Source organism: Neopsephotus bourkii, unplaced genomic scaffold (genome assembly GCF_033783945.1).
Source record: "Neopsephotus bourkii isolate Nb327-2 ecotype Australia unplaced genomic scaffold, CSIRO-AGI_Nbou_v1 NB_1630, whole genome shotgun sequence".
NCBI classification, from domain to species: domain Eukaryota; kingdom Metazoa; phylum Chordata; class Aves; order Psittaciformes; family Psittacidae; genus Neopsephotus; species Neopsephotus bourkii.
Genome location: NW_026902105.1, coordinates 7,016,074 through 7,042,672, shown reverse-complemented (window position 1 = coordinate 7,042,672; position 26,599 = coordinate 7,016,074). Strand labels below are relative to the sequence as shown.

Sequence of the window (26,599 nt, the reverse complement as noted above, 5' to 3'; positions counted from 1 at the left end):
TGATCCATGATTTAAGAATCAGAAGGTAGGAATGGGAAACATATGTCTTTCTTCTTCTGGGTGTTGCTTTTATGTCTTTGTATTCTTGTATTTTATACATTTTTGTGTGTGTAAAACTGTGTGATATCAGAAAGATTATGAAAATCTAGGCAAATAACTGAACTGCTGTCCTGATTGATGTACCTGAAGCTCTACCTGAAGATAATGGGAAATGTAGTTTACACTAATGAGGTGAAAATCAAGCTATGGAATTGCTTTATTATGTTTTTTTAGGGACTATATCACCATTTTTATGTGATTTGTTTGGCATATATTTTTGTTTAATTCTTACAGGGTCCAGTGCAGTTCAATTCCCTTTTCTGGAAAATAGTAGTGAATAATGGTCCTCTATTCAGCATTTCCATTTTAAATATCCTATTGAAAGTTGAAATTTTTTTATATGTTCTTATTTTCTATGGTAATTATTTCTTTTCACACGGAATTTATCTGTGAGGAAGGGTATTTTATGCTTTTTCTGTAGGAATAAGAGGAATAGCACACATAAGAATTGTTACACTAAATACTACTTCTAATTTGCTAGCTTCAGTAATATTCCTAGAGTTTTCTGCTTCTTTCTTTGTTTTTCCCTGACTCTAATGAAGTTAAAGTTACTTGGAAAAATATCTAAAAGGTTTACTTTTTTAATACACATTAAAATTCTTCTTATCAAGTCAACTACTCTATACTCTCTTTTTCCTATTCTTTTCTAAATATCTCACATTCAAATAATTGATCAGTGTAAATATTTCAAGAATAACTTTCATAAGAAAGAGAAAACAGTTTAGCCAGGATAACAAAGTTTGATCAGGAAAAAAATAAAGGCTGGAAATCAGAATCTTGTGTGATGATCAGAGTCTTTGACAGGGACAAAATCGCTTAATGTTACTGAGGTAGGATCAAGCTAAGTATCCTGTAAGTTCTGTGACGGTTTTCTCTGCAACAGTGGCAGGATTCAATTCATTATCGACAATATCTTATAATGGTGACACAGAGAAACAGAGTGCAAGGTTAATTCACTGAAAATGTGTCATAATGAAGCCTTCACCCCCCACTCACAGCACAGTGAATTACTTAAATTAATAATAATTTAAAAAATGTGTAACTTTATTTGACTTTTTTTTCATTTGTCATTGTTTTTTAAATCTAGGTGTAACAGTTAATACTTACTCCTGCTTGGATCCTGGCATACCAGTGCATGGACGTCGTTACGGACATGACTTTTCTATAGGTTCCACTGTGTCATTTAGTTGTGATCCAGGTTATAGGCTGAGTCATGAGGAGCCTTTGCTATGTGAAAAAAATCACTGGTGGAGTCACCCACTCCCAACTTGTGATGGTAAGGATGAATGGATTAATACAAAGTGTCTTAAAATATACACATTTTGCTAAACTATTGTTAGTCAGAAAGAATTAAACATTGAAGCTTGTAATACCTTTATTGTAGAAAAAGAAAAAAAGTAGAGGAATCTAATATCTCTGTGTGATGAGGCATTAATAAAAGTAGAAAATTATATATGTCTTTAAATCAAGAAATTATTGAAGATACCTCTATCTGAATGTACGTTACCATGACCTGACTGCCAGTTACCTAGCAGTATGCAAGATTAATGTATATCTGCTTGTAAAACACTGATGCAAGCTACAAATATTTGTGTCTGGATAGCCACCTGTGGACACAGCAGTGCTGACATATGGAACATGAGATGTGGTTTATTTATAGCTGACCCCAAACCAGCATTTTGTCCTGTTTTTGTGTTGATCACCATATTCGTAGGTTGTTAACAGAACTTGACATCCATGAATCACTGTAGGAATAAATTATGGCATTGTTATACATGGTGATTAAGCTTACGATTGTTAAACCAGACAAAAACAGCATAAAATAAGATGTTGTTGCACCTTACATGATCAATGTCATTTTGGACTCTCCATCATATCATTAAAAAAAGTCTGTTTGAAAAGTTACCTAATAGATTTAGTAATCTCTTGTTATCAAAATTGTTTATTTTAATCTGCTTTCCTAGCTAGGGTGATATCAATTATATTCAATTTTAAGAATGCATATTGTAATGTTTATTAAGTTGTATGTTTGAGATGTTTTCCTCTCAAAATATTTTTTTTCCTTTCAGCATGATAAAGACTTCTGATGATAAAAATGTTATCAGGAAAAACGTACCCACTTAATTCTAGAGGAGTATTTAGTTATCAAATGCTTTGGGTTTATATTTCAGTAGGTTGAGCATGTCAGTATATGATGAAATTCAAAATTTTTGGTGGTAGAGAGCGGCATAAATAATCAATCACTTTCTTGAAAATGTCACTCTCATTCAGCAAGCCCATTTCCTAGAGGATTCTGCTTATCAGTCAGGTTTTTTAATGAAGAATTGTGGGATTCCCACAGCTCACAGTCAAGGGGACTCTATTTTGCTGAATAGGCCATAAAAATAAGGTGTGGTTTTTTTTATGGTGACAGTCACTAGATGGTAACAATCTAAACTGAACAGTATTAATATGTACCCTATGAATATTGTGCTCTGCTAGGAAATAAACTTACACATTGTGATAAATTCCTTCTTTAAAATGCTGAGCTAGCATGCAACTCATGAAGTAAATGAGATGGTTTTTTTTTCTCTAGAGCACATTGTTAAATGGCAATTGTACATTGAATAAATATGCTCTAAAGTTATGATTGAGTACATTTATTCTAGTAAATTTAATCAATTAATGGTTGAACTCATTTTAATTCCATTGCTGAATTTCTTCTCTGGTTGAATGTTTTTAAATAGTATCCAGGGAATAGTATCCCCCCAGGGAAAAAAGGACATTTGCTAAATGGGCTTTTATTTCCATAAACTGCAAGTACGAGTTTGTATATTTGTTGTGGTTCAAACCCAGCTGGTAACTCAGAAGGAAGATTTTATTTTTTTTTTGGTTTTTTTTTAACAATCATGATTTAAGCCCAGCTGGTAACCCAGAACCACGCAGCCGTTCGCTCACCTCCCCTTTTCCTTCCTCCACTCCCAGTGTGATGGGAAGAAGAATTGGAAGAATGTAACTCCCACAGGTTGAGATAAGAACAGTCAAGTAACTAAGGTATAACACACAACCACTGCTGCTACCACCAATAATAATAATAATAAGGGAAATAACAAGGGAAGAGAATACAACCACTCACCACCTGCCGACTGATACCCAGGCCAACCTGAGCAGTGATCTAGCCCTTCTGGGTAACTTCCCCCCCCCCCCCCAGTCTATATACTGGGCATGATGTGCTGTGGTATGAAATACATCTTTGGCTGGTTTGAGTCAGGAGTCCTGTCTCTGATTCATCCTGGCTTCCCCTCCTCCCTGGCAGATCATGAGACTCAGAAAGTCCTTGGTTACAGTAAACATTACTGAGCAGCACATAAAAACGTCGGTGTTATCAGCGCTGTTACCAGTCTGAAAGTCAAAAACACAGCACTGCAGCAGTTACCAAGAAGGAGAAAAAATGGCTGCTACTGCTGAATCCAGGACACAACCCTAACTATTCTACAATTCTATAATTCTGTGATCAGGATAAGCGCTACTGTGCAACATCTAAAACATCGGTGTGTTATCAGCACTATTGTCAGACTAAAGCCAAAACACAGAACTGAACCATTTACTAGGGAGATAATTAATTCTATCCCAGCCAAACCCAGGGCAATAATCGTGCCATTTGTAAACTCAGTTGTCCTTGTTCCTGCTCATTCACTATATTACTCTGTCAGTTTCTGAGGAACAAAGTTCTTTCTTGATTGTTCTTTCTGATAATTATAAGTCTTTTTGATAATTACATCATGTAGTGATATGCAGACAGATCATGATAATGGTGCAAATTATGACAACTCATATTTTGGAGGAGGAGGTATGTAGAAATGGAAAAATTTAGACTTCTTAGAAGCAGTTCTTCCTCAAAGTAGATAGTGTTGATTGCAATTCTATTTCATGAGGTTTGGATATTATGCAGATAAGCATCAAAAAAAGCCTATCAGAGAATTCACACTTCATTATCTACAGGAACATTTAGACAATACTGAGAATGATGATATGAAAGTGAACAAGTAAACTGTTTTCCTTCCTTACATTCTGGTCTGAGGGGGTGATGATGACAGTCTGTGTAATTAATTCAAAAGTAATCTGTTTCGGGTTTTGTGTGTATCTATACAGATAAGGTGTGCACACTGTTTTGTTAGTGCACATATGTACTGCCTGTGTGTGTGTGCATACATACATAAGCAAATACAGTTCTATATTTACAGAAGCGTAGCAGAGCATTTCGGGGGGGGGGGTGGGAAAGTAGAGCGCTGACCTTTGAGGTTATTATAATCTATTTCTGTTTATGGAAAATATTTTCAAACAATTACAGCTGAAAGGAACCTCAGAATGTCATCTAGTCCAAACCCATAGCCCCCAGAATGGGTCTAATCTGCATGTTAACTCAGGTTGTTCATGGTTCTACCCAACTGAGCTTTATGTCCAAGGAGGAAGGTTCCATTTATTCCCTGAACATTGTTTGGCCATGCAGTATACATTTTGAACATCTAGTGACTACTTCCCATCTTCCAATTACATCTATTACCTCTCATCCTTTCACGGTGGTGAAAGCTACTTGAATTTATACAGTCCTTGAATTGCTTTACTGTTTTCAAGGCAACAACTCCAGTATGTTAAAAGAAGTTATGCAAGCATAATATTAAGACTTCTTCAAAGAATAAAAAGAAACCTAATTATCTTTATAAAACTATGAGTCTTTCTACAACGAATTAGTTAGTCTGTAGACTGTTAAGGAGATACTGTAAAAAGCACTTTACTATTGTAAAGTATGGCAAATTTCTGGATAGTTGTCTTGGCAAAATAATTTTTTATTTCTTTTCAAAAGAAGTGGCACTGATCGAGGCCTATACTTCTGCCATTATTTTTTCTTCTTTGCTTCATAGATAAACAGCTTTTTTTATCCACACAGACCAGAGAAAAATGATTGGTACTTCCATGTGCATTAATTTATTTTGAAATAGTTCATCTGAAGATGCGGTTTGGTCGTTACCATAAACATGCACCATTACCTAGGAAAACAAACTTACAAATAAATAACTACCGTTCTTTTCAAATTGGAATATGTACAAGCTTTCAAAAACAGTCATATTTGAGAAAATGAAAATCAGTGAATTTGGCCTTTGCTTAGAAAATACTACTTGTATTTCATTTATACTATTCCTAGGTAATATCTAAATATGATTCATTGCACACTTATCTGGACAGCCCTGAGCTTCTTGACTGTGACCTTCTCCCAGTGCTTAAGAAATAAGACAAAATTTTGTCTCATCCTGCCCTTCCTACATGAATTTTAAAATAGAATTTTGTTTTTAATCCTTGAGTATATGTGAGAAAAGCTTATCCTACCCAATATCTGAAATACTGTATTAATCCAATTAAAAATGACAGGAAAATAAATGTAAAAGTTAGGTACCTAATTAAGAATGTAAAGTACTTTTTATTCCCTTCAGCATAACACGAAATTCAATGCTAATACATAATAATTTTTATTCATTATTTGAATGAAAAATAAATGTAGTCATTCCACTTGGCCTTTATTTACTAAAGAAAATTAATAAATAACAAGAAAAATGTTCAATCAAGATGGAAAACATTTACTGTTTAAATTGAAAACACCTAGATGTGCAAATGAATTGGCAAATATGACTTGTGCAGTACTATGAGGACCATTTCCAGGGAAAACACGTGGCAGGTACACCTGCCCATACCAAAGCCTACAAACGCTTCCCCCCACAGGCCAGAGCCTAGGTTCCCTCTGCACAGCTCGTGTCCCACCTACGTGGTGGCTGGTGTAGGGTCAGGAAGGTTGGTCCTGAGCCTATGGGGGCTGAATGACCATATGTGTCCACAGCTCAGGTCTGACTGAAACAGCGGTGGAGCCCCTGGGAAGCCATTTTGTGTTGGTCTCCCTGGGAGCAGCAGGCCTGCCCTTTAACTTTTATAGGTCAAGAGCCCTCCGTTTCAGATCAGTGACTGCACATTTTGGATCATTGGCCATGAACTTTAAGTATCAGCAAAGTGGTGACAAATCTGTGTGACATCCCAGAAGGCTGTGCTGCCATCCAGCGAGACCTGGACAGGCTGGAGAGTTGGGCGGGGAATAACTTGATGAAATATAACAAGGGAAAGTGTAGAGTCCTGCATCTGGGCAGGAACAACCCCAGGTTCCAGTATAGATTGGGGAATGACCTGTTAGAGAGCAGTGTAGGGGAGAGGGACCTGGGGGTCCTGGTGGACGACAGGGTGACCATGAGCTGACACTGTGCCCTTGTGGCCAAGAAGGCCAATGGCATCCTGGGTTGTATTAGAATGGGGGTGGTTAGTAGGTCGAGAGAGGTCCTCCTTCCCCTCTACTCTGCCCTGGTGAGACCTCATCTGGAATATTGTGTCCAGTTCTGGGCCCCTCAGTTTAAGAAGGACAGGGACCTGCTGGAGAGAGTCCAGCGCAGGGCAACTAAGATGATCAAGGGAGTGGAGCATCTCCCTTATGAGGAAAGACTGAGGGAGCTGGGTCTCTATAGTTTGGAGAAGAGGAGACTGAGGGGTGACCTTATTAGTGTATATAAATATATAAAGGGGGAGTGTCACGAGCATGGAGCCAGGCTCTTCTCAGTGGCAAACAATGATAGGACAAGGGGCAATGGGTACAAACTGGAACACAAGACGTTCCACTTAAACTTGAGAAGAAACTTCTTCTCAGTGAGGGTGACGGAACACTGGAACAGGCTGCCCAGGGAGGTTGTGGAGTCTCCTTCTCTGGAGACATTCAAAACCTGCCTGGATACATTCCTGTGTAACCTTATCTAGGTGTTCCTGCTCCGGCAGGGGGACTGGACTAGATGATCTTTTGAGGTCCCTTCCAAACTCTAGCATACCGTGATACTGTGTGTACTGTGATACTGTAGTTGATGTTAAAGGAGATTTAAATTGAGCTTGGACAGTTAATTTCATTTAGCCTTGATTTATTGGTTCTGTGGCATATAAGTGGGTATATTTGGCAGGATGTCCATAGAGGAACTGTTACAGAAGCACTGATGCATCCCTTCTCCCCCAGGCGTACAATGGAGAAGAAGTAGTTTGGCAGAGGAATGGCCCTGGGGAGCATAGAATAATGCTGAGGATGTGGGGGAGGTGGTAGAGGCCATGCATGCATCTTGGGCATTTGCTCAGTACAGGCACAGAACCATTTTACAAGTAATGATTTGGAGAAGCAGTTGGAGATGGACTGTTTGAAAGGGGAATTGAAAAGAGAAAGAGCAAAAAAAAATTGAAATTATGCTGGCACGAGCAAGAAAAATCAAACCCCAGTGTTATGGGCAGAAACCCAAAGGATTTGGACAGGGATATCTGGGGAGATTCTGATGAGAGGAGTTCCAAAGAGGTGGAGGAGCTAGAGGAAGGGAACATGCAACTCTCCCAAAACCGAAAGGCAGGCATATCTGCAGGGCAGGGACCCCTAAACCATGGTCAGGGCAGGAGTCCAGGGAATTTCAAATGGAGTTTTAGTGTAAACTGAACAAAATGTGAACAGAGTGTTTGTGGAGTCTCTCTGATGGGGGGAGATTGGATACTGTTCAGTGATGAAGAAGCGAATGGGTTTTGGTGTCCAGGAGTGTTTTTGACCAGTGGATCGAGAGGCTTCTTGGGTTGGGTGGTGGAGTTCAGGATTGAGGAGAGCTGGTCATTGTAGAACTGAAGGGCCTAGCTGAGCTACCAGAGGTGGTACAAACACTAAGCAGAGTAAGAGAGGGCTGCAGGGATCACTGATGGCTCTATTTTCAATAGATACAGGGCCCAAATTAGTGTTTTAAATAAACATCAAGCAGAGAAGTTGGGAATTAAACCTTCAAGGAAATCTGTGAATATAGTGGGTATAACTGAGGTAGCAGAAATTGCCCTTGGCTCGATCTCAACTCTGGCTACCTAAGGAGAAGAGGATGACAGCTGAGGAAGTCGCTCTAAGTCCTTACAAGGGAAAAACACGAGGGTTTGATATACTGGCAGGCTGGCAATGGTCTGCCCTGTGGCAGAGTCTGGAGTCCTGGATGCAGAGGTGGAAGCCCCTCAAGTGAGGCTCCTGCAGACTGGCCCTGCTGTACCACAAAACAACCTGCATTTCAACTGCCAAACAGGCCACCTCTTGAAGTGATTAAAGAGCTAGAGAAGACGCGCATTGTAAGTTGTATGCACTCCCCTCAGAACTCTCCAGTCTCTCCAGTCCGTAAGGCCGATGGCCAGTAGTGTTTAACAACTGATCACAGGAAATGGAGTGGTAATACTTCACCATTGACTGCTGCTGTCCGGAGCATAACCTCTGCAGTGACAGTAGTACAGGCTGCTGCCCACCCCTGGATGGCCACTTTAGAAGTTAAGGATATGTTTTTTTATGGTTCCCTAAGGGAAGAAGATAAACCTCAGTTGCTTTCACTTGGAAGAGGATGCAGTACATCTTCAACCAACTCCCCCAGGGCTATAAAAGCTCCCCCAGTATTGCTTACTGTGCTTTGGCCAAGTTCCTCCATATTGTGGAAGTGCCAGCAGGTGTCCACATATATCAATATATAGATGATACCCTAATTGGTGGAGCTTTAATTGAATTTAAACAATAAATTTCATTTAGCCTCAATTTATTGATTCCGTGACAATATGGCAGAGGTGTTATGTCATTTCTATTAAGACATCTCTAAGCTAAAACAATAATTTTACTAAAATAATTAAAAAACCTGCTGCAGATACTCAGTGTGGTAGATGCCGGAATTGGAAATAGATAGCATGTCTTGGTCTCAGTTAAATCAGAAGGTAAAATAAAGTTTATGCTGTGAGTACACTAGGCTACATTAGTTTCTACTAAGTTAGTCTTTTGTGTAATGTAACTCAAGTCTAGGGTTTCTTTCGGGAAACTGATTATAATATGATGTCCATATTGTTACTACTTGGCTGCATCCCATTTTAAGACACATTACATCTTCTGTACTCAGAGAAGGCATGCTGAAGTTTCTTAGTCTATGAAGAACAGTATAGAAGATTCAAATGTTAACCCACAGTTTCAATAATTTTTAACTATTTATATTTTGCTTTTATTATCAAATTATACAGCAAGTGAAAATAACTTCAGTTAGGTTTTTAGTTGGAAGTTAGAGTTAATTAAGCAAATGAATGTAATGTGGCATGTCTGTCTTTATGCACATATATATATTTATTTAGATGTAGATGTACTTGTTTTTAGATCTATGTATACACAAACACACCTGTGTATAAATAGGTTTATCTGCCTTTTACTTCATGTTTCTTTCAGAACTAGCATATGTTATTTGTCTTTCTTGATGTTTGAAACTATTTGTAAAATTATTAATTTTTACTAATCAGTTATAAATGTGTGTTTTCTTCCCATCACTTTTGAAATACAGTTTTTAATATTTCGTATTTGAAGCAAGCTGATCTTACTAAAAAAAAAGTACTTTTTTTGTCTTTTTTTTTCTTTTCTGAAAGCTTTTGTTCTTATGTGTATTTTCTCTTTTGAAATTATGAAATACATCATTGTATGTTTGTTTCTGAGTGGTGGTTGGTGACCTATGGCCAGTCTCTTGAAAAATTTTTATACATAGTTGTTATCATTTGAAAATGTGGAAGATATTAATTGCGCAGATATCAACATCTTCAGTCTGGCTAAAAAGGGACAACAGTATGGGCTCTTTTTTGTTACCATGTTGCTAGTGAATGTCATGTGGAGACATGCAAGGATATACACATTTATGTATATCTGTATTGTTTTTTTTCCTTTACTAAGACAACAAATACAGTCTCTTGATAGTTTTCTGTCCTTCTTGCATATGTAACCCCTTTTCACATCCAGTTTTCTTGATAAATTTGTATTATTGGTATACACTTAATAATTCTGAGACTGGTTTGTGTTGTATCAAACTAAATAATCTTTAAATAGATAGTGATCCGTATTCAATGACCTCGTGTGACAGAGAACATAATTAGGGGTTGCTGGATTTTATTTCATAATATAAAAAGCAAAATTTAAGAGGTAACAGGCTTTTCTGTGAAAGTTTTAAGCTAAGCTATATAGGCTGACCTCTGCAGGAAGAGATAAGACAGATTGACTTCTGCAGTAAAATATAAACAGCGGACATATATATGTAAAAAAAAAAAAAAAAGAAAAAACCCCCTCACCTATGAACAAAAATGTCACAATCTAATGTGAAGTGTCCTAGAAATACGTGTAGCACAAGAATGACAAACAGGCAACTACTTGAGATTGTTTATGCAGTGGTCATGGATATGAAACATATATATTATGGAATTACATAAAGAAAACCTGTCTGGTATAACTGATTCAGTTAGAGACACAAGTGCTTTGCCAGCCTTCCAGCATGAGACTCCAAGAGGGAAAAGAGCATAATGATGCTTAAGCAGAAGAACAAATGGGTACAAATTTACCATGAATAAATTTAGGCTATAAATTATGAGACTATTTCTAGTATTGGAACATTGATTTTCTGTAACAGTTTTATAGTAGCATGAAATATGGCCTGAAATGGTACTTAATAGTTTTATGAATGACACAAGTCAAATGTTTTCATTACAACTGTTATATTTCAAATCTCCCACTGAGACACATATGAGTAGCCTAAATCAAGGTTCTAAAACTGGGCCAAAACTATTTTCCAACTATAAAAGTCTGTTTTTTAAAGTAGGATTTCTTGCTGTCACTCTTTATGAGTGATATGTTACTGAGCAAAACAAAAGCAGTTACAATCTTTTGCAACAAAAGGAAGTATAAGTGATTAACCCAACACTATAAGAATTTATTTCACCTAGACAACTGACTTAGCCACTGAACTCCACTATTAAATTTGGATCTTAATTTAGAGATATTTAAAACCTGCTTTTTAAATTGTCATATCATTTCTTATCACCACAGTGCTGTAGAGGTACTTCGTACTATACATCCACATACCTATCTGTATTTCATACAGCTACTTCTATATATCGTTCTATTTATTTTTGTTCTCTGTTTTTGTTATTTTGTCTCTCACTATTCTGAAAATAGGCATGTCTTCTTTCATAACAAAGAAAGTATTAGTGTGTTAACAATGCAATATTCTATTTTCCACATTAGAACACCAAGGTAGTGCTTCAGTTATTTGCTTTTGTATTCATTCTACTTTTTAGTCTCTCCAAGGTACCATCTCTGTATAATCAGATAAAGTGAAAGAAAGTCTTCTTGTAGAATCTGGAAAAATGTGGAGACTTTATCTTTTGCTGTTTTGCTTTTGTGTTTCTGTTTTCCTCTGCACTCTGAAACAGAGTCAGATACTAGTAGTGATATTATATGCTTGGGCTGTTTGCCATCTTATCAGGGCCAGTGCACATTTTGTATTTCAGATCTGTCAACTTGGCTTTGTTTTTTTTAAAATGCTGGTCCCTTGATGCCTTCTTTTGCCATCTGCTAGCCTTCATAGAATTACTCTGAGTGCCTGATGGTGTGACAAAGATGTTTGTCACTATTTGCATTCCTTAAAGGTTTTCCATACACTCACTGCAAAATACATTATTTGTTTGGACTGTTTCCCATGATTATAAAAACTGATTGAATTTTCTTATTTAATAGGGCTTACCTAAGGTATGGACAAAGTAGGTAGTACCATCAGAAGCTCCAATAACATGGTGTCATAGCCCTCATGAATACCTAAATGTAACAAGATCAGGTGATAAATGGACAGTGATTAACTTCATTGTCTGCATCAAAGAAGTAAGGAGGAAAATTAGTATGATGGAAGTTTATTTCCCTGTGTCAGTGGTTGCAAGATTGGGCAGTTGTATTCCTAGAATGTCCTATTTTAGCCTGTGTTACTGGATCTGCAAATTTTTGGTTTACAGCTAGGTCAAAAAGATTAGAAAGTTCATAGGAAAAGCAACATACACAATGAAATTCTGAGGCTGACCAGACAAATATACATGTTTAAAACATAAATGTGATCTAATTATAACAATCAAACAAATTTAGCTAGGCAAAATAGGGTGAGCTTCATCCTAGTGTATGAAGTCCCATTTCTGCTTTATAAGAAAACTATAATTTAATGTATTCATTTTATTCAGTGCCCTAAAGATAGCGATGCATGCATTGCAGTAACCTCATTGTGAAAAGTTACTGACTTTACGAAAACGTTTTGCAGTACTACTGAAATGTCTGAAAAATGCCTGTATTTTCTTGAGACAAATATCTGCTTAGGTACAGGGTAAGACAGAAGGTGCATTCTGGATATTCTCTCAGTTTATGCCTTGTCCTCACATCAGTTCTGAATGTACTTCTACAAGCAGAAAACTATGACTGGTGAACATTTCCATTGTCAAATAAATAGTATTGGTAGCAAAAGCAAAGACAGGTACCCCTTTCATGATTTGCTGTTAGCATAAATTGTCATAAGTAGAACATAGATCAAGATAGATAAGAATAAATGTCATGGTGTAACAAATTACTCTTCTGAAGAAGTATAAAGATGTTGTTTGAGCACTCTGTAAGCTGAAAGGCCAACTTCTCCCACATTTACAATGGATAACGTAGAGTGCTATGTTGGTAGCTACTGACGTTACAGAAGTAGGAGCAGGGTTAACCAGCTCATGCTGGTGAAGCATCTTCACTGTTGCAGCAGCAGGCTAGGAAGTACAGACACTAGCAATAGGTGAGCAACAGCTTATATAACAATGGGAAGAGGGATTGGTAGTTATATCAACTGGAATTGCAGACAAGTAACTTCTCTTTGCCTATCTCCCAAACTACCCTTCTGCAGCTTCAGCATGTGCTAAAGAGAAAACTTTATGGAGTGCTGAATACTGGTTGAGGTTAGGGTGCAGGCTCAGAGAAGGTACAGCTGGCATCAGTGAAAATTCTCAAAGGATGTTGGTTGTGAACCTGATTTCTTAAGGCCGAGAAGGGAGAGTTTGTGTTAATTACTTTTGAAGAGCTGCTCATGGGAAGAACTGCAGTCAAGTTTCCTAAAACAGACTATATTATTTGGCTTAAGTCTCGTAGTAGTAATATAGTTTACTGGGTTTTTTTGTATTCTGGAATATATGGTCAGGGGTTGGAAGGGACCTTAAAGGTCACCTATTTCTACAAAGTAAGTTTACTAATGCATGTAATTTGTCTAAGAAACATAAAAGAAATATATGCCCTTCCAAGATAATCTATGTTCATAGATTCATAGAATCATAGAAGAGTTAGGGTTGGAAATGCCTTAAGATCATCTAATTCCATGGGCAGGGACACCTCCCACTAAATCATGTCAACCAAGGCTCTGTCCAGCCTGGCCTTGAACACCACGAGGGATGGAGCATTCACAGCTCCCCTGGGTAACCCATTTCAGTGCCTCACCACCCTAACAGGAAAGAACTTCCTCCTTACATCCAATCTAAATTTCCCCTGTTTTAAGTTTGAACCCACTACCCCTTGTCCAATCACTACAGTCCCTAATGAAGCGTCCCTCCCCAGCATCCTTATAGCCCCCCTTCAGATACTGGAAGGCTGCTATGACGTCTTCACGCAGCCTTCTCTTCTCCAGGCTGGACAGCCCCAACTTTCTCAGCTTGTCTTCATACAGTAGGTGCTCCAGCCCCCTGATCATCCTCGTGGCTCTCCTCTGGACTTGTTCCAACAGTTCCATGCTACTTTTATGTTGCGTACACCAGAACTGTACACGATACTCCAAGTGAGGACTCATGACAGCAGAGTACAGGGGCAGGATTACCTCCTTCAACTTACTGGTCATGCTACATATTCAGAGAACTCTGATACAAACTTTGCTTGGTAGTGAGATTTAATCAATATTATTGGTAAAAGATAATTCTAAAGTGTAAGAACCTCTTCTTTACTAAAAATTATTCAATTAATTTAGTATTTCAGAAGTTCTAGAACGGAAAATTCACCATTAAAATGCAATGGTGAATTGTGAAGATATTTATGCCAATGTTGTAATAATTAAATTCTTGTATTAGGTATTAATTCAATCTGTAATTCAAGTTTTATAATGCTCAGTTATTGATTACTTTTAAAAAGTCACTGTGCATACTACACAAAGACATGTTTGCAATTATCATTATCGCTTTGATTATAGGTATGGCTGCATATCCAGTAATTAGATACAAGAAAGCATGTTATGGTTCCCTGCAATAAGATTTTCAGCCAGTAATTCTTCAGTAGGAGATCCACTCTACACTATTTTAATTCCCCGTCCTTAGCTTCTGGACACTGTCTTGCCTTCATCTTCCTGCTGAACTTTTGACTTTCACAGAGTCTCAAGAAAATGTGAAAACAGAGCTAAGGAAATTGTTTTTAATTTTCTAAGTATCTATTAAAGCGAGTTACTTATTCATTGACTATATTTCTTTTCATACTGTGTGAAAACAGGCTGTAGTTATACGTGCAATTGCAAATATTTTGACCAACTATTTTTAAGTAGCTTTAAAGACAAAAGTTTTTTAAAAAGTTGTTGTTTTGGTGGTGGGTTGTTTTTTTTTTTTGTATTTTCTCTCATCTGTTTTATATTTTTTTATTATTATTATTTTCTTTGTTATTTCTAGCTTTATGTGGTGGAGATGTTAGAGGACCTAGTGGAACAATTTTATCCCCTGGTTATCCTGATTTGTATCCAAATTCATTGAATTGTACATGGACTGTGGATGTTACCCATGGAAAAGGTAAATAAATCTTTCTCTTTTTACACCTGTAGTTTTTAAATCTCTAAGTCCAGTGTTCTTTCTACATATGTAGATCTAGGGTTACAGCAGTGAATTAGGAACTGCATTGCTGATTTGTGGTTTTATTTTTATTATAATAATTCCTAAATTCCAGAAGTGGACTAGGCCCTAATGCTTTCCACAGAGCAGTCACTAGAAGTTTATAGTTGGATGTGTGCACATTACTTTGTACGGGTGAAAGAGGATGGGTGATTATTCTGATGAGGAAATGTCTTAGAGATCAGCTGGAATACAGATATACAGATTCGGTATTAACAAAAAAAATTGAAATGAAGACAAAAGTGAAGATGTTACTCATGGCACAAGAAATTAATGACATTAATGAGGGTGGAGTTGTTTAAAATATTGCTCATTTCGCTAAATTTACATTATGACTGGCTGTCTACAAGGAAACATCAGCAAGAAAAGTCCTATTATTTTGAAGAAAATGTTCCAGCTTACCAAGACACATTTTCAGGGTAGCAGCATATAAATGGCAGTTTCATATGCATTTATGAATTGAATAAGTACACTGGAATAAATGTGGGATGAAAAAATAATAAATAATAAAATCCAGGAAGAGAATAGTTAGAGAGGTGAGAAAGAAATAATGACTGATCACAGTAGCTGAAGGACAGGAGACTTTTAAGAAAAAAAGTTGTTTGTTGAAGCTAGGTTTCAGGATAAAGAAATAATGTTTTTAAATTTTCTCTGAAAAAGGGTCTTAGTAAGAGCTCTTTCAAAAAAACATAAAGACACATGGGATTTCCAGACAGCAAAATTTCTGCAAAATAGTGTGCCTTTTTTACTTTAAGGTGAAAGGTTTTGGGACTAGGTGAGAGATGATGGTTCAAACTTTTAGAATTTTTGTTGGGTTTGGTGGCTGTTTTTTTTCAAATATGTGAGTGAATACATAGTGCTCTTCTAGTATGAGTGGAAAGAGCTAGAGAAGCATAAAAAATTAATGTTAAGGAAATAGAGACAGGTATCATAAAATAAACAATATAAATAGGGTGAGGTGATAAGAACACAAAATGGAGAACTGCATTTGTAACACTGGAAAGAATGTAGAAAAAGGAATGAGAGGAGAGGAAGTTCAAATCTGAATTTAATCAGTTTTCTCTGGGACGGTGTGAAAATGAGACAAAGCATACTGATGATATATTCCTCTAAAAGTGTTATGATATGTCGTGGTTTAAACCATCCAGACAGCTTGTTCACCCACTCCCCCCCCGCCTCCTTGCCCTCTCCCTACTCCTGGAGGGACGGAGAGGAGAATCAGAAAGAATGCAACTCCCATGGGGTGAGATAAGAACAGTTTAGTAACTAAGGTATAACACAAATCACTACTGCTACCACCAATAATAATAATGATAAAGGAAATAACAAGGGAAAAGAATATAACACCCCATCCCCAGGCGACCGATAACTCGCCCGCCCCAGCCCGACCAAGCACCGACCCATACCTCCTCCAACCCTGCAGTCCACCTAGCCCCTTCCGGGTCACTCCCCAGTTACATCCTGGGCATGACGTGCTGTGGTATGGAATACTTCTTTGGTCAGTTTGGGTCAGGTGTCCTGTCTCTGCTTCCTCCTGGCTTCCCCTCCTCCCTGGCAGAGCATGAGGCCCACAGAGTCCTTGGCCAAACCAAAACATCATTTTTTTTCCAGCTCTGTTCCCAGCCCGAAAGTCAAAACACAGCACTGCACCAGCTACCAAGAAAGAGAAAAATGACTGCTACTGCTAAATCCAGGACATGATAACATAAAACCAAGACACCCCTCACAGGGAATTGTTCTGATGTGTGATTCCCTTGTTCTATTTTGCACAAATAGTGCAATAGTTCCATCCTCTTGTGGCATTTCATGTCACGGACTCAAGTTGACGCAGAGACTCAAATCCTTGTTTATTACTACAAAGCCCTTTTTATCCCCTTGTTCCCTACTTTCCCAACCTGCACATACATACAGCATTTAATCTCATTGGCCACTGTGAAACTGTCCAGGTAAATAGTCCAATCACAATGATGCAGACCTTCTCACAACCACCACATCCTTTGGCCTACAGGTGAGATTTCCACCACAACTACATCCTGGCCCATTCTCCCGAGGCTTGCTTGTTTACCTTTCCTGCCCTTCAATGCTCAAACTCATCTCCCCAGGGCTTGTCAAAGCACCAAGGCCTCAGGGCTCATTCCCAAACTCTTTTTTAATGCAAATCTTATCACCTTCACTCTGAGGGTCCACACCCTCTGACTGGATGTCCCATTTAAAACTCCTTAATATGTTAAAGTGGCAAAGTGTATCCGTCAAAATTACTGCTCCAGCTGTTCTGGAGTCTCTCTTTACTATCAAATGATGCCACTGTGTCAATATAATTTGCTTGCAAGTATCCACAGGGGAAAAGTATTCTGAAATTACTGAGCCACCATCAGAAACTTCATTTGGCTTTGTTACCTATAGGCACAAAACATGGCTTTTAGACTTGCAGGAATATAAGGTACTGTGGATCTTTCACAAAGTAGAAAGGATGTGGGAAGTATATAATTGTTCTTCTGGATAAGCAAGAAAGACTGATAGAAAGTGTAAGAAAATTGTTAGCCTTGTAGTAATCTAGTTTGCACCCTATCTGAAAAGCCATTGGATACTCAGCCCAAGCTTTATAATATGAGCATTGAAGAGAAGTAGATATGCTTTTAGCTTTGTGGAGTAATGTGGGACTGAAAATTATATAAATTCTGCAGCAAACGTGAGCTTAGGCTAAGCCATATTTTTCAGGTTTCTTGAAAGACACTAACACTTTAATTTTTCTTAAAAAAAATTTATGGATTTAATTTTTTTAATCTTTAAAAGATGGGGTAAATAAAAGCTGAAATTCTCTATGTGATTACATTTTAGATGAGGCTATTGAAAAAAACCCACTATATATAATGAGACTCCTGAGAAAACAAATACGTCAAAATAAAGTATATAGTGAAAGAGGATAATCATATATAAGCACATCTGTACTTATAAGCACATCTGTATTTATATATGTGCACTTATGTTGATGGAAGCACATTTTATATTATGTAATTGTTAATAAAAACATTAAATACGAATGCTGTGTTGTAATTTGACTTGGGCATTTTGATTCATACTGCTCAAAGATCTGCTGGAAGAAATTGAAGAGGGAGGATTTGCTGTGAGAAGGAAATAGGAAATATTGTATGAGTTTCTCCTATTTTGTTGGCAAAAAAGGTATTAATACTTTAAGCTCTTCCTGTAGGTACTGCCTGAGGAAGGTAGCTCTCCTTTTATGACAATAAATCACAGACTTTCTTAATTAAACTTTAAACTTCTAACAGTAAAGTTCTGTGACTAGGCTAGTTCATTAGGCCACTTCTGTATTTAATGGACAAAGGCATACATATTCAGGGTATGAATCATCTTATGCTGCAAAAGTATTTAAAGTGGATGAAATGAGCTATCCTTTGAAGGTGCGTAGAAGGTGCTTATTTATCTCTATCATCTAATGTCCAGGGGTTTATATAGTCCCCAGATGAATTGTCACTAGGAAGAGTAAGTTTTAGATAGTTTCCATTTGGGAAAATTAATCACATACACATAAATGGATTATTTTAGAGTGAGGGAGAAAAATTTTACTCTGGAAATCTCATTTTCTGCTCTACTTCATATCAAACATAATTTCAACTTCAGAATTTCAAGGACTATCTTCTAGTGGTCACTAACTAGTGATAATGATTTTAAAAAATAATTCAAGTTTTCTTTAGGATTTTTTTTTCTTTGGTTGACAAAATTTTGTAGTTTAATGTCACACTGCCAAGAAAATGTGGAAAACTTGCAGCTCCAGAATGCTATGTGGTACTTTTTTAAAAACTCATCTTTATTCTATGGTTCTATGTTGCATTTTCATAGTGCTGTTACATAATAGCAGGAAATTAAATGCATATGTTTCATTCAGATTTAAATTTTACATCTGGATATGTTGTATTGCTATGAAAAACTGTTTCTATGTTTGTATATGCTGTTTTAAATAACATTGTGTGCCTACAATATAAATACATATGTAGTTTAATTTTACTGTTCAAGTGTACATAAACTTCTGGAATTCTGGAATGTTTTTTTATTTGTGTTAATTATGGACCAGCATTATGATTCTTGAATGTCCATAAAAACTTGATATGATTTTCTTTTTTAATTTGTTAATCAAGGAATAGAATGTGTACTTTAAATATAATTAATATGTTTAGTAGTTAGTATTTTCCTTTTTCTATTGTTAACATGCAATTAAATATATGATGCAATTGAATTTGTGGAGTATAAGGGGTGTATTTTAAACCCTTTACTAAAATAACAGTTAATTTACCCATCACCCAACAGTCTGGATTATAATATTGAGAAATGACATTAAAGTATTATGTCTTCCTGTCTTCATTTCAGATTTTAAATATTCCCTTTATAAAAAAGGGGCATAGGTGGCTTATGAGAAAGAATCTACCTTAACATATCTTTTAAAATTCTTCTCTGGAGAAGACACAGTATCACAGTATCACAGTATGTTAGAGATTGGAAGGGACCTCAAAAGATCATCTAGTCCAATCCCCCTGCCGGAGCAGGAACACCTAGATAAGGTTACACAGGAACGTGTCCAGGCGGGTCTTGAATGTCTCCAAAGAAGGAGATAAGACACAATCTGTTAAGAAGAAGAGAAGACACAATCTGTTACACAGCATATATTAATGTCAGAATATTTTCTGAAGAAAACTAAATTGTACTGAAACTTATGGGATATACCTTAGGGTTTTGTTCAGAAATGTCATGGCAATCTGGAAAATTGACTGAAAAATTCCCTTAAGTTTGGTGTTTGAACAATACTCAGTGAAGCTCAGCTGTGGTTCACAGGAATTCCACTATTTCGGGTTACTGCCATAGAATTTCTTTGGCATTTCTGATTTTATTGTTGCAATATACATGCATGCAAAAAAAAGACCAAAATTAATTTTGAGTGCAGTAAATGCAACAGATATTACCTGAATTTCAGCCTTATGCTGTATTTCTAATTTTTCTATTTAAGAGCTTTTTATGTCAGATCAATGCTGTCTCCTATGTAAAACTATGAAAATAAAAATTAGTTTATCAATCCCAAACTTAAATTCATATGAATTAGCTCAAAAGATATGCAACATTAATTCCAAAATTCAGTGTGTGATCTTGCCAATTTATTGTCACACAGTCTACGAGAATAAATAGGATATTCAAAGCAGATAAATGGCTTTGCTCATATGCTTATCAAATCAGGATTTTTTTAAATCCAGGCTAGATCTCTTGGATTATCTTGTTTTATCCTGTACATAAAGCACGACTCCATCCTGTAATTTCTGTATCAGTGCTACTAAGTAAGGGTGTGCTTTCTTACTCTGCAAGCTATAGCGAGTGGGGGTAGTGGAGTGGAGCTCTAAGAGGAGGTATCTTTTTCAAAAAAACTGCACAATATTCCAGTCCTCTTAAAGTGAAGACAATCTAGAGGTCTTTCAGATTCAAGGGATCTCTCTTTTTGCTCCCATTTGTATGTACAGCTGACAGTACACCTAAGCATGTATTGCAAAGATGCCAGTATGTACAAACACATATACATACAAAGGCTAACAGGGAGAGAGACAAGTGTGTTCACTGGCATACAGAGAAACACCAACATGCTTCCACAATCTTCCAGGTCCTGGCCCAGGAGCTGGCCTCCAGATCCCACTCTGTCCAGGTGCTGTTCTTCTGTATCGATGGCCTTTTTTCTAGGTGTTGCCCCTTGACTTCATGCTGCTCACCAGGCAGTCCATATTGATGTTCACTAGTGGCTACACATGTGCTCATGCTCTGGTCAGAGGACTCGCACACTAAATGGTCAGGAACAGAGTTTAAAAGTTAAAAGAACTATTTATTTTTTTGTGACTTTTCTGTGCAGTCTACCCAAAAATCATGGTCTAACTCTTAGTTACAGAAATAAAAAGTAATTTCTCTTGCTTGACATTTAAGTCTTCTTATCGCTATTATGTTCCAGGATATATTTTCCTTTCTAGATGTGTGATTTCAATCTGATGGTTTGCAAAAGAACATACTGTTGACATATGCCACATCTTATTGAGAAACTTCCCTTTTTTTTGGAAGTGCTGCTGTTACTGTACGTGCCATTAGCATATAATGTCATACATTTTATAACCTTTCCTTGTACTTTCCCTGTACTGTTGCTGTACATGGACTGTAAGAAATAAAGTTTACCTTTCCCATTCTGCCATAAACACTTTGTAATGTTGAACATCCATAGTGTATCATCAGATTTTATATAAAAATGCAAGCAAAAAAGCAAAAATGAAAGGTAGTGTCAAAAAAACCCAGACCTGCTGCAAAGATATTTTAATACTAAAATCAGGAATAATATAAATTTTCAGAAGAATTGGATATCTTAATTTTCTGAACTGATTCATCATGAAATGCATGAATTTGATCCTTGATTTAATTACATTGATGTTGACAGTGTGATATGTAAATCGAATTCTGTTTTTTTCTAATAGGAGTTCAGTTCACTTTCTACACCTTTCATTTGGAGGATCATCATGATTACTTACTAATAACAGAGAATGGCAGTTTCACACAGCCATTAGCACGTCTGACTGGCTCAGAGATTCCTTCACCAATCAATGCTGGTCTATATGGAAATTTCAGAGCTCAATTGCGCTTTATTTCAGATTTTTCAATATCATATGAAGGATTTAATATCTCTTTTTCTGGTAAGGAAATACCTGTAATCCCTGGCACCTGAAAAATATTTTTTTCAGTATTTTATGTAAAAATAAAAAAAAAGAAGTTTAAAATTGAAGTGATTTTGATGAGGACATATACTGAATCATAATATTATGGAAGTTGTTTCCTAAGCACAACAGTTTCAAAGCAATCAAACCTCTGTGCTTCTGTAAAGACATCTCTGATACATGACAGAGCTAGTCTAATTTCAGTTAGCCCAAGAGTCAACTGTTTAATGTTGTGCTATTGTTTTAATTTGCTTCATGTACCTGGGACATTTATGGATGTTACAAAGTCTCTTGTCATCTTAATGCATTGTGAATGCATTCATTAGTCCTACTTTTTAATGTAGTATAATTGTTAATTTAAAATTTATGCATTCGTTTTGGTTTTAAATCTGAAATCTGTATTGACAGTTTAGGTGGAAATACAAAGAAATTACTAGACTGCAAGATTATAAATATGACTGAAATGTTCTCACCTGCACAAGATGACTTGTTTTCTGGTTTTTCAGAATATAATCTTGAACCTTGTGAAGATCCTGGGATCCCACAATTTGGTAACAGAATAGGATTTAATTTTGGAGTGGGAGATACTCTGACATTCTCCTGTTCATCTGGATATCGTTTAGAAGGAGCTTCAGAGATTATTTGTCTTGGTGGTGGCCGCCGAGTATGGAGTGCACCTCTTCCAAGGTGTGTGGGTACGTGGTCAGCTGCTTTCATTTGCTTGTATGTGTAGTCATTGTCCATGGAACTGCAGATTTACAGATTGGAAAAGCATTGTAACATGCCTCTTACTTTTTTTAATCTGCACTACTATTCCCCTTATCTCTTTAGATTTAATCTTTTCTTAATATATTTAGTGTTAGAACTATAAGTGAACTTCATAGTCTATACTTCAAAGAATCTCAAATTGAGAGCACTATACTCTTCTTATTTTGATTAGTAAGTTAGGAAAACTGGCTATAAATTTAAACCAGCATTTACCATTTCAGGTGCCTAATAATCAATTCCTTTCTGTCAGTGAAAGCTTCCAAGTGATACTTGTGTTACAAAGTTGTGTGAATGTAGTTAGAGCACTTAGACGAGAGTTACTTCATAAAACTAGGTCCATGTGTGGGATTTCAGTCAACTTCAGCTTTCAGTCAACTTCAGCTCTCCCTAATATAAATTAGAGAACCATATCCTCAGAATTTCCCCAGAACAGTTGTTCTGGTTTTAAAATTGTAAGAAGATAACTGAGAGGAAACACTTTCCAATGGTTCCTAACACTCTCCGCTCATTGTAGGGTTAACCTACATATAGAGCTTTGACTAGAAACTTTTAATGGCTAGTGTCTGAGCTGAATTCTTCCTGTATGTCTTGATTTTCAGTTCTGTTGAAAACTGTACAAACAACAAAAAAATCTCTAAGAAGTAGGAGAGTTGCTTAAGTGTCTGTTTATTTATTTAAGAGTAATGCTATAAGGAAAGGTTTGTGTGTGAAACATCTCTATTGATGTGTATTTGAAATATTTTATTTTTTCATCCTGAATTGTATGGTAGCAAAACTTAAGTTCCCTTCGGAATCTGATTGCATAATAACTATTGCTGATTATGAGCTACACAGTCACATGTGTATGGAAGTGGAACTAATACTGGGTAGTTCTATTCCAATGCTTACCTTGGTATAACAAAAGTTCTGAATTTGGCATATGCATAAGCGACATTTATGTATGTATGTACAGAAGAGATTCTGTTAAATTTGCACCAGTAAATTTCCCAGGTTAAAGTAAATGGGTATACTCTCATGACACTGGTAAAATAAATGGCAAGAATATTGAAGTGATCCTGAAACAAATACAAGACAGAAAACTTAGTGTTGCAGTTAAATTTAAAATTAAAGGGAAGGAAAGAACTGTGATACTTTGTCCATGTTAATTTAAAACAACTCAGTGCTAAAAAAAGTCTGAATTAAAATTATGTAAGTAAGAAAAATGAATGCATGCATAGTTGTGAAGAGAGGTTAAATTTTAGTAATATCTGGAAGTGTTAATATACTGAAGATTACCTGGTAAATTATCAGTAAGGAAGAACTTGTGAAGAAGCATAAATGAAAAAGAAATTGCTGTTTATTTTTAATGGTACAGAAAATAATGTTTACATTTGTGGGGGTGGGGGGAAGAAAAGAAAAGCTGGAACACAAGGGTCAGTTATTTTCCAGGCAATGTTTTCTCCTTATATTTGAAAATGAAAGAACGACTTAATTATTTTCCCCTCATAAATATTAAGCCTTTGTTGATTTTGTGTTTAATTACTATAATTCAAACTGCTGGAGGGTAGAAATTCATGCTGATCACTTGTATTGAATTCAGACATTTACATATTGTTTCTGTTGGGCATTTTCTGTCAGATTCATGAGCATTAATGCTTCTGATAACATATACTCACACACAACTTCATCTGGGAACCAACCACTGTTCATAGAATTTGTGTTCAGATTATCAATACAAAAATACAATATAAGACAGACACCAATAAACTTGAGAAAATTTGGTAGTAGATGTAACTATAGTTCACTACAGAATACCCTTCCAGTAGGTGATATGGGTAAGACTGCACTGGTCTTGGTCCTGTTTGCCAGAAGACACCTTGTAACAACAGATTTTTGCCATGCATAAGTAAAACCTGTTTTGGACCTTCAGTCACTGTCATACTATCACTCAAATCTTCATGTCATATTGCACATTTGTGCTTTATGCAACTTTATGCTATAAAAAAAATAAAATAAAAAATAAATAATCTGGATGTAGCACTGTCTTTAAATACCTTTGGTTATTCTGAACACAAACACACACACACATATGAAAAAAAAAAAAAAGTTGTGATTTTGGATCACAGAAGCGCCACATAGAACCTAGAAGACTCTCAGAACCGCGTAGTATTTATTACAGGCATGACTAGACTTCTCTACACAGACTTAGCTCTGAGCAGTGTAGATGGATATCATACTTCACCATTTAGACAGTGAGCCAGGATCTTTTCCAGGATTGGATGCATTTAGCAGTATAAACTAAAGTCATGTGACCATGTGCTTCTTTAGCATATGATGAAAGTTCTTCCATTCACATGATGGTCACAGTTCTTCTAGTCATGTGACCAAAAGGATTAATACAGAAGACTGAGGACAGTAACTTTTAAAGTAGTAAATTTTAGTTTCACCTGAAATATTTGCAAAACTATTTACATTAAAATATTTTAGAGCTGGCAAGAGTTCTGAAAAGGGCTAGGAGAAAAGGTAGACAGATAATGATCATGTAAACATTTTAATATAAACAGAGAAATGGTGGAAATGTTTTCCTATAATAAATAGCAAAATTAAATAGGTCAGGAGATTTAATTATCTCTTCCATTAATGCAAGAAAAAGGGACGTTCAGCTGAAAATCCTACTTTTTGAAGTAAAATAGAATTATTTTTTTTTTTTTCTTTCAAGATTAAATTGTGGACATAGTTCTGGACAATGATATACAGAAATTAAAAAAACAGTTGTGTGGATTACAAGATTATTTGGAATTCTTGCCAGAACATTTATCAAGCATTCCTTTCTGGAAACAAAAGGCCAGTGGGCTGAGTCCTGAAACAGAGTAGCCAATCATAATATATTCTAAACCAAATTAATTGCCAGTGACTCAGAAGCTGTCTTTCCTATTCTTACTCAGAAGTTGGATAAACAAATTATATATATATAAAATAATATTCTTTTTCAATTTATGAAGACATTATTTTCAAAAATGAAAATAAGACTGAAATTTGGAAATTATAAATAAAAAGTAATGTTCAAGTAGTGAAAAAGGTATTTGTTACTGAATATTTACAGATGAACAGCTCAAATGATAGCAGTATCTGAATTACATAGGGCTTGATGTTGTGCTGGGACAATTTTTATAACAAGATTTTCCTACAAATTCAGAAATACTTTACACATTTAGGTAGATTTAGCTGATTCCTTTAAATGACTAATAACTTCAAATAATTAATACTAATGTATGTAAATCCTGATGAATATGAACAAACACTTTCACTAATTACATGGTTGGTAGAAGTTCACACGAATACATATGTATGTTTTTTATATATCTCTACAGCATACCTAACATCTCAGCATTTCCTTTCTAATAAATTTATGTATTCTCAATATATTTACAAGAATCTACTGTACGATTCAGCTTATTTTTGGGCTAGATGTCTGTAGTCACTTGTGAATTGTATCACGTATGTTTCTAGTATATATATAGTAGTTTCAGTTAACTAAAAAAGTTAACATACTGTCATTGTTTTGTTCACTTGGCTTTTGATGGCTGTTTTTTTTGGTACCTAAATAAATTTTCCTTTTCAATACATCTGGAGACATGAATAATTTTGTAAAAATCATAACAATAACTGAGAAATTAATCACATCATTATTCAATTCTGAAAACTTTTATACTTATTTGAATATGCACTCTCATGATGCACAAGCAATAATATCAAATACTTTATCCTGTGAAAGTTAATACTCATATATCTTAACCTTATGTTATTATGAAGAAGCCAGACATACTGTTCAGCTGTTCAAAGTTTTGATTAGTTTTATTGAGTTTTCCCTCTGTAGGCAAATTCACCTTTTTTTTTTAAGAACATTCAGAAGTGCTTGTTATAGGAGAAAACAAAAGAAAAAAAAAACCAGTAGCTGGTAATTTCACACAGGACTATTTTGTTGAGAGTCCTTTGTTTACTACTGCATATTTTTAATAGTCTGAAAAATCTGTGGAATAGACTGAATATTATAGGATCTTGATCTGTGTGATGGGTTGAACCCATATGCTTGTTTCCTCCCCTCAGCGGGATAAGGGAGAGAATAGGTCAAAAGCAAGGAAAAAAAAACCAAAACCAACTAACAGACAAAAGACAAACTTGTGAGT

The 26,599-nt window shown here is 36.0% G+C and overlaps 1 protein-coding gene across 4 annotated transcripts in view; it reads left to right on the top strand.

Annotated features, from left to right (window-relative positions):
* Positions 1–26,599, top strand: part of CSMD3 (CUB and Sushi multiple domains 3) — a 600,129-nt gene that overhangs the window by 352,857 nt on the left and 220,673 nt on the right. For all 4 annotated transcript variants that reach the window (XM_061373410.1, XM_061373409.1, XM_061373412.1 and 1 more), the window contains 4 exons: positions 1,187–1,375; positions 14,707–14,823; positions 21,429–21,644; positions 22,172–22,360. In XM_061373410.1, coding sequence (XP_061229394.1) covers positions 1,187–1,375; positions 14,707–14,823; positions 21,429–21,644; positions 22,172–22,360 — 711 coding nt within the window. The remainder of the gene's footprint in view (positions 1–1,186; positions 1,376–14,706; positions 14,824–21,428; positions 21,645–22,171; positions 22,361–26,599) is intronic.